Source organism: Chiroxiphia lanceolata, chromosome 24 (assembly GCF_009829145.1).
Source record: "Chiroxiphia lanceolata isolate bChiLan1 chromosome 24, bChiLan1.pri, whole genome shotgun sequence".
In the NCBI taxonomy this organism is placed as follows: domain Eukaryota; kingdom Metazoa; phylum Chordata; class Aves; order Passeriformes; family Pipridae; genus Chiroxiphia; species Chiroxiphia lanceolata.
Window position 1 is genome coordinate 3,737,118 of NC_045660.1, and position 8,257 is coordinate 3,745,374.

General features: G+C 58.4%; 1 protein-coding gene across 4 annotated transcripts; it reads right to left on the minus strand.

The window, feature by feature from the left end:
- Positions 1 to 1,176: 1,176 nt before the first annotated feature.
- On the minus strand, positions 1,177 to 7,940 carry PIGV (phosphatidylinositol glycan anchor biosynthesis class V). 4 transcript variants are annotated; one of them, XM_032710223.1, is made up of 5 exons: positions 7,890 to 7,940; positions 4,184 to 4,337; positions 2,630 to 3,787; positions 1,783 to 1,912; positions 1,177 to 1,694 (listed from the first exon to the last, which is right to left on the minus strand). In XM_032710223.1, the coding sequence occupies exons 2-5, from the start codon at positions 4,268 to 4,270 to the stop codon at positions 1,447 to 1,449; spliced, it is 1,623 nt and encodes a 540-aa protein (XP_032566114.1). In that variant the 5' UTR covers positions 4,271 to 4,337; positions 7,890 to 7,940; the 3' UTR covers positions 1,177 to 1,446. The 4 variants fall into 4 exon arrangements, with proteins under 4 accessions (XP_032566114.1, XP_032566116.1, XP_032566113.1 ...); XM_032710225.1 differs by lacking the exon at positions 7,890 to 7,940 and adding an exon at positions 4,724 to 7,497; XM_032710222.1 differs by lacking the exon at positions 7,890 to 7,940 and having other exon boundaries at positions 4,184 to 7,497.
- Between the last annotated feature and the right edge of the window lie 317 nt (positions 7,941 to 8,257).

Sequence of the window (8,257 nt, forward strand, 5' to 3'; positions counted from 1 at the left end):
TCCCGGCCCGGCCCCGCTCCCGGCCCGGCCCCGCTCCCGGCCCGGCCCCGCCGGTGCCGCCCCGCGCCCGCCCCGCCGCTCCCGCCGGGCCCGCCCCGCCGCACAGCGCCCCCTGCCGGCCCGCCGCCGCAACGGGACCGCCGAGCCCGGTCCCGGGATCCCTGATCCCCATCCCAGCACTGATCCCGGCACCCCTGATCCTCATCCCAACACTGATCCCGGCACCCCTGATCCCCATCCCAACACTGATCCCGGCACCCCTGATCCCCATCCCAACACTGATCCCGGCACCCCTGATCCCCATCCCAACACTGATCCCGGCACCCCTGATCCCCATCCCAACATCGAGCTCTGATCCCGGGACCGCTGATCCCCATCCCAACCCAACCCCGATCCCTGATCCTGGCACCCTTGATCCCCATCCCAACCCCAAGCCCTGATTCCAGGAGCCCTGATCCCCATCCCAACACTGAGCCCGGGAGCCCTGATCCCCATCCCATCCCCAACCCCGATCCCGGGAGCCCTGATCCCCATCCTATCCCATCCCCAACACTGATCCTGGGAGCCCTGACCCCCATCCCAACCCCAGCCCTGATCCTGGGACTCCTGATCCCCATCCCAACCCCGAGCCCGGCCCCAACCCCCGCCCCCGAGACCCCCGACGCCGATCCCAACTTCGACCCCGATCCCACTCCCGATCCCAGCCCCAACCCGGGCCACGACCCCGATTCCGATTCCAATCCTGATTCCGACTCCGATCTCGAAATCCCTGATCTCGGGACTCACGGCCCCGATCCCAACCCCGATCCCGGGACCCTCGATTCTAACCCTGACCCTAGTCTCGAAACCCCCGATCCCAACACTGATCCCGATCCCAACCCCGGGACCCCTGACCCCGACCCCGATCCCAACCCTGACCCCGATCCCGAAACCCCCGAGCCCAACTCCAACACCAATCCCCATCTCAACCCCGGAACCCCTGACCCCGATCCCAGCCCTGACCCACGATCCCAATCCCAACCCTGACCTCGATCCCAGGATCTCCGACCCCAACCCCGCCCCCTGCCCGGCAGAGTGGGGTGAGCCGCCCCTCCGGTAACTTACGCGTGTTTATTGGGGATGTGCACGTTCCCAAACACACCGGCCCCGGCCCCGCCACCCCTCCCGTGCCCCTGCCCTGCCCCGCGGCACCCCCAGCCCAGCCCAGCCCGGCCTGGAGCCGTGGAGAAGGAACCAGCGCGGTCTGAGCTGCTCACGGCAGCTGGATCCTCCCTGTCCTCCAGCTGTGCCCACCAACAACATCCCAGAGGGTTCCCAAATCCATCACACCGGTCCCGCCATAAATCACTGCCTGCCATAAATCTCCCCCAGGAGATGCAGGAACCGAGGTGCATTCCTGTCCCAGGGAATGGGAATTTTGGCTGTCAGTAACAGGACACTGCACCATCACACCATGGAGAACATCCCACTTGGGACACAGCAGCTCCGTACACACGTAGTAACGGAGGAGTAACACCTTTGTAACTGCAACAGCAGCAGCATCACAGCTAAGTCAGGCTTCCAGAAAAAGTGAGTTTCAATTCTGACCGCTCCCAGACTGTGCCAGCACATCCTGCTATGTCCACGGGAGGAAGTTGCAGTGCAGGAGCAGTCCCAGCAGCCAGTAGCACAGGAAGAATCCCAGGATGCCCTTGCTGAGGGGGGTAATTAATCGCCAGTTCAGCAGCAGCCTCACAACGGGGTTGTCAGGAGTCCCTTTCCCACAGGAACCGGGAGATTTACCTAGGACAGATCTCCCAGGGGGTGGATTATCAGTCCCTGCACTCCAGAGTAAAGGTTCGTGTTCCTGAAGCAGGTGAGCAGAGAACCAGTACAGGATGGGAGAGGAGGAGCCAAGGAACCGGGTCAGCACCTGGAGACAACAGGCACAGCAAAAATCACACCAACTGCAGCTCTCTAATTGTGGCCAGCCCTGATCCTGAGGTGTGGAAGGAGCCCCAGTCCCAAGGCATGGAAAGAACCCTGATCCCAAGGTGTGGAAGGAGCCAAGGGCCTGCCTTAGGCTGCTGATAAAGGGGATGGAAATACAGCCCCAATTCACGGCATTAGCATTTATTACATCAAAATGACCTCCCAGCACAACCTGCTTCATCTCTTACAACGCTGTGTGAGCAGCCAAGGGGTCCCCAGGTTTTGCTCCCTGTCACTGCCCAGCTCAGGGCAGATTTGAATCTCAGTCTTTGATTATTCTGTTACTGGAACTCCCAAACTTTGGTGCCACCAGCTGTGCTCTGGATCTTTCCACTGCCACCCATTAAGCTCAGCCCAACATGACAAGGATCCAGTATCCGTGTCCTCCAAGGACAGCAGTGCTTGGCAAGCCTGGCCTTACACCAGGCTGGACCCATTGATCCCTGTCAATGTGTCCCCACCACATTGAGCACCCAGCAAGCTCTTTGGGAACTCTCCAGAGGAACTAACTGGCTTTGGATTCTCTGGGGAAGTAGCTCCCATAGAGGAAAGGCAAAGCTTTTGGTTTCCATTCCCCTGTGCTGCCCCGCAGCTGGAACAACTTTGGGCTGTGCCTGCCTCAGACCCCAAAAAAGAATATGTGCCATGAGTGTCCTACCTGCACGTGCATGCAGAAGAATCCAAAGGCCAGCAGGGCTGTGGCATGGACCACATACACAAAGGAAGCAGGGCAACAAAATCCATCTCTTGGCTTTCCCTCCTCTTCACTCTTACTTCGCTCCAGACCGAGAGTCAGGCAGTGCCGGGGGTTTGTGCTGACGTAGGTCCAGGCAGCCCATGAGACCAGAAGGGTCACAGGCAAAGCCAGCAGGAAATTCGGGATCTGTCTGAGCTCAAAGTATCTTAGAAAGCCCACATTCCAGTAAGTGTCTTGGATGTAGGAATAGACCACAGGGACCCTCTGGGAGCACCAAGGGGGTTTAGCCCCATCCATGGCTGCTGGATGATAGCCCTTGTCCCGAGCCAGCTGCACCAGTGGCTCGGGAATGGTCTGATCCAGGCCGGTGCCAGGACCACAGAACCTCAGGTAGGCATAGTGCTGAAACAAAGCAAAAGGTAGAAAAATCCCAGCACTCATCAGGACCACTGAAGATGCCAGGCTAAGGACCTGCTTCCACAACAGAGGGAGCTTCCTTAGGGATCCTGATCCCACCTGCAGCTGGAGGGCAAAGCGTTTACCCTGGGAGTAGAGGAAGAAGCCAGCGTTAATCAGCCCGTTGGCACGAGCCCCAGAAGCCAGGGAGAAGAGCAGCCCACTGAGCCAGCTCTGCCCCTTCTCCAGCTGCCACATGGCACCGAATGCCAGGAAGGCAAACATGCTCTCCGAGTAAGCAGCTGCCATGAACACGTTGGCAGGGCTGAGAGAGAAGAGGAGGGCAGCGAGGAAAGCCACGCGGCGCCGCCGCAGCACGACACGGCCCAGCTCGTACAGGGCAGCGGCTGCCAGGGCGGAAAACAGGGAATTCAGCAGCACAGCTGAGAGCAGGAGGCGGCTCCGCAGCCGCAGCAGCCGCTGCAGGGGCCACAGGGCCCCCCTGGCCACGGCCCACAGGCTCAGGGGGTACAGCGGGAGGAAGGCGCAGTTGTGCTCGTACAGGTATCCGTGCTCCGCGATGAAGAGGAAGTGCTCCGCATCCCAGCGGGACAGCCCGCCCAGCAGCCACTCCACCAGCACATCCCACGGGCTGGGCTCCGACAGCCGAGGGGGAGAGAAGGCGTCTGCGGCGTGATCCGGGATCAGCAGGTTAAAGACAGCCTGGAAAAAGGAGAGAGGGTTGAAGCCCGGCAGGGATCCTCCGGTACCGAAAGCAGCAGGCAGGAGAACTCCTGGGGTTCAGACAAAGGGATCAGAGCAGCACCAAAGTCAGGCTGAGGGGCTTCGCTTGTAAGGATGCCTGTGAGGTTGGGAAAAGGGGCAAACACAACCTTTTTTTATTTATATCTGAACAAAGCTATGGGATGTATCCAGCATGAATCCCCACAGAACTGGCCAGAGAAAGCTGCTCAGGCTGCACACGCTCACTCCAGGCACCCCAGGTTTCCCCATCAAGCAGAAGCACCTCATGGAGCACAAGAGGTACTAAGGAGAGAAGCCTGGGAGCAGCAAACTCCAGCTGTCCCAGCCCCTCTGGCTGAGGGACAGGAGACTTGCCTGCAGCAGCAGTGTCAGGGCTCGGCAGCGCCCGGCAAACCACACGACCTCACGGAGTTGGGGGTCTTCCCTCCTCACCAGCTCCATTCCGTGCTTGGAAGTTGCCTCAGCAGGTCACTGATGTCAGGGGAATTCTCCCTCCGGTTTGGGAAGCCTGGGTTGGTAAACAGAGAGGACAGAGAAAGGGATTTCTGGCTTCAGCCTCATTTATAAATGATGCGCCTTTATTTACTATCAGGCACTTCAAAGGGTGCAAATCTCTGTGAACAGGAAAGTCACTGATGGGGAGATGATGCAGAGACCTCTTTGATATTGTTCCTATTAAAAAAAAAAAATCCCTGACTTCTTAACCTTGGCTAGGACACAGAGGGAGAGAGGTTATGTCATGTACTCTGAGCCCATTCCTCACTGGACTGGAGTAAATCCCTGGAGCAGACAGGCTCCATAGCTGCCTCAGCAGGAACACCAGCAGCTGGAGCCAGGACTCCGCCAAGCCTCCTCACACACATCCAGTTCCAGTGCAGTGAATGAGATTTAAACCTCTTTTCCTTGGAATAGAGACAGGATTCACGTGGACTCTGAGCGTAACATCCGTGTAAGCAGTTGCTGTGTGGGGCTCACGGTGCTGCCAGACCCTCTCTCCTCTCTCCTGCTCCATGTTTGCCCCTGGAGGGCCAAGAATGGATAAGCTCAGCATTTACTCCATGGCACCATCTCTGTCAGTGGAGGGTGGTACACAGGTACACAGCTTTCCCCCAACACAGACAGCACCTCCAGGACACAAATTTTGCACCACTCCACCCTCACCACCAGCAGTTTTCCAGTATTTTGGCAAAGCTCCTGACTCCAGAGCGTGGGCACCTGCCTGGCAAATGTGTGCTGAGGTGGCTGTCATCCACCTCCTCCCTGCAAATCCCACCTGCAGGATTTAAAACTGCTTGTGGAGCCTCCCCCCTCCTCCCAGTTTAATTCCTGTATGTCCTGGATGAGGTTGTGGCCCAGCTCGGAGCCCCTGGCCCCACGCCAGGGGAGGAGGGTGGGATCTGCCCTGCAGGTTTTTAAGATAAGACATTTCTTCCGTTGGTTCCCCAGCCACCAACTGCTTTTCAGTTTGAGAAACACACAACCCACAGCTCTCACCAGGTCCCAGTGACACCACATCCTGCACTTCTGTCTGCCCCAGCACTTTGTAACACATAAAGGTCCCCAAATCGATCGCTTCACAATCTAAAATCACCCAAAGGGTTCTCTATTACCCTTTTACTGATGGAGGAAAAACCCTGCCAAGGTTTGAAACTGCATGAGAGAGTAGAAAGCGAGTCACCAGCAAGGCAAAAACCAAGATCCAAACACACTCATTGGTAGTTCCAGTCCCCAGCCACAGGGTTATGCTTCTTATTTAGCCACAAATAAAAGTTTTGGAGTTGTTCCTATTCCCCTTGTGCTCCCCAGCACTCACAAAGCAACTAGTGGGAGGTACATTCTCCTGAATCACGAAGCTGTGACGTTATTTTAAGCGAGGGGACACTTCAACCCAGCTGTAAATCCTTTTAAAGCACATTCACAGCTGCAAATCCTTTTAAAGCACAGCGGCAAAAATTGTCCCGGCACTTTAAATACTTTTTTTTTTTTTTTTTTTTCAAAAAAGCAGAGAAAAAGCCTCGCCTGAATGTGCCAAGAGAGCTCAAAGCAAACAGCTTTAAAAAGCCTGTTCCTGTCACGACTCAGCACACCTTGTGACGGAGCAAAGCCTACAAAGAGCTGCAGCCCACAAGCACCATTCGGGTAAAGAACTCGGCATCAGGGCTGGAATGGCTCTGCCCCAAAAATCCTGGGGGAAGGAGCACCTGCACTGACGGAAAGGAAAAAAAAAAAAATAAAAATAAAGGAGCCGGAAAGGCCAGAAGTGGGTTAAAAATATTTCAGTAGAAAAAGATGCAAAGCCTTAATTAAAGACGTTTTTCTCTCCGGGGTTCTCGCGCTTCCCCTCGCTCTGAAGATGTGAACAGCAGTTTGGAAACAGCGCTAAAAAAAGAGGATGTGGGGGAAAAAAGGGACAAAATAGAGGCTGGGCGAATGAGCACGGAAGGGGAAATGAGCACGGAAATGTGAACTCGGCCAGCTCTGTACAGGCGCAGTGCAGGGCGGGGACCAGCCGGTGGCAGCAGCTGCTCGCCACAAAGGCATTTCCACGGCTGGGGTATGGAATTCTGCTCCAGCCTGCATCCCACAACAGTTTGGGCACCTCTTGGTACTTCCCCAACCTGCTGCGATATTCAAGAGATAATCCAGACATGTTTTAAAACCAAAATGCTGAAGAAACACAACGGAATTTTGGAAATCCCCCTCGCCCAGTGCTGTTTCTGTGGGCCTGGGAGCTCTGGGCCTTCTCTCCAGTTCCAGATGCTGGTCCAGAGGCTGTAGCTCCAGAAGAGCTTCCCTTGTTATCTGAATGGAAATGGGAGTGTTTTTACCCCTCTGTACCTTTTGTAAGAGCTCACGTGGGTGAACTAAACCTGCTCTGGGTCAGAACACAACCCTGTCCGCTCCGCTTGAGCCGACGGCTCTGAGCCCTTGGCTTCACCTTCACCTCCCCTGTCCCACAGGGATGTAACAACTGCTCTGCACAGCACGTCCATGGAGGGACCGGCTTCTGCTGGAATGCTGGGGATCACCCAGGACTCTCACTCCGTGTCTCAGGTGGCCAAACCCACACGAGCAGGAAAAGGGACACAGAGTTATCTCCCCTCAAAGATAAGAGGAGTCGGTGATTTGCAGAGTCCCCCCCGGCAGAGGTTTGATGGGGCTGAAGTGCTGAACAGGGACATTTCCAAGATTAGGGACGGCTACAGCCTCTGTGTTTGTGAATGGATGGACACACGAGGGTTCACAGGCCCACTCTGCCTCAAGTGGACACGCTGCCACCAACCTCAGTGGTGCCAATAACCCCCGTTATTCCCCTTCCCGCCCCGCTACCGGCACCAGGGACCAGTGGTCCTGGTCCCGATCCCCATCCTGATCCCAGTGAGCCCGAGCCCCATCCCAGTGCCAGTGGTCCCGGACCATGGGACCTGGTGGTCCTGCACCATGGGACCTGGTGGTGCTGCTCCGGGTCCCGATGATCCCAATCCGAATGCTCCCGATCCCCGTTCCTATCCCCATCCCGGTGATCCCTGTCCCGATCATCCCGATCTCGGTGATGCCCAATCCCGAGCCCCGTGACCCCAGTCCCGGTGATCCCAGTGATCCCGGAGGTCGCGGTGATCTCTGTCCCGGTCCCGGTGCTGCCCATCCCAGTCCCGATCCCGATCCCAGTGATCTCTGTCCCGGTCCCGGTGCTGCCCATCCCAGTCCTGATCCCGATCCCGATGATCTCTGTCCCGGTCCCGGTGCTGCCCATCCCAATCCCGATCCCGATCCCGGTGATCTCTGTCCCGGTCCCGGTGCTGCCCATCCCAGTCCCGATCCCGATCCCGATCCCGGTGATCTCTGTCCCGGTCCCGGTGCTGCCCATCCCAGTCCCGATCCCGATCCCGATCCCGGTGATCTCTGTCCCGGTCCCGGTGCTGCCCATCCCGATCCCGATCCCGATCCCGATCCCGATCCCGATCCCGGTGGTCCCGGTGCCGCTCAGCGCCCCCGTGCGGGTCCGGAGCAGTGACCGCCCCCCCCCCCCGGCCCCGCCCCTCCGGACTCCCCCCCCTACCTTGAGCGCGCGGCTCCTCCGCGCGCCGGCTGACTCTGCGTCACTTCCGGCCACGCCCCCTTCCGGCAGCACGTGGAACCCGACCGTGTGTGCGGGGGGGAGGGTTGGGCGGCGCCATCTTTGTTGAGGGCGGGAAGCGCCATCTTTGTTGAGGGCGGGCCGGGGGCGGCGGCGCTCGGGGAGCCCCGGGCCGGGATGAGGGACCGGGATGGGGGATCGGGGATGAGGAATCGGGGGTCAGGGCAGGGCTGGCTGGGGCGGCGCGCCCCGTGCAGGTCACAGGGCCGCCCCCTGAGGTCAGGGAGCAGCAGCACAGGCACCTGAGGAGGGCAGGGGGGCCACAGGGGGGGAGATGGTCCCCTCGTAGG

Coding starts and splice junctions, on each gene's coding strand:
- PIGV (XM_032710223.1), bottom strand. CDS start 4,270: ATGGAGCTGGTGAGGAGGGAAGACCCCCAACTCCGTGAGGTCGTGTGG. Junction 3,788..4,183: donor CCCTGACACTGCTGCTGCAG/GCAAGTCTCCTG, acceptor TCCTTTTTCCAG/GCTGTCTTTAACCTGCTGAT. Junction 1,913..2,629: donor TCTTCTGCATGCACGTGCAG/GTAGGACACTCA, acceptor TGTTGTCTCCAG/GTGCTGACCCGGTTCCTTGG.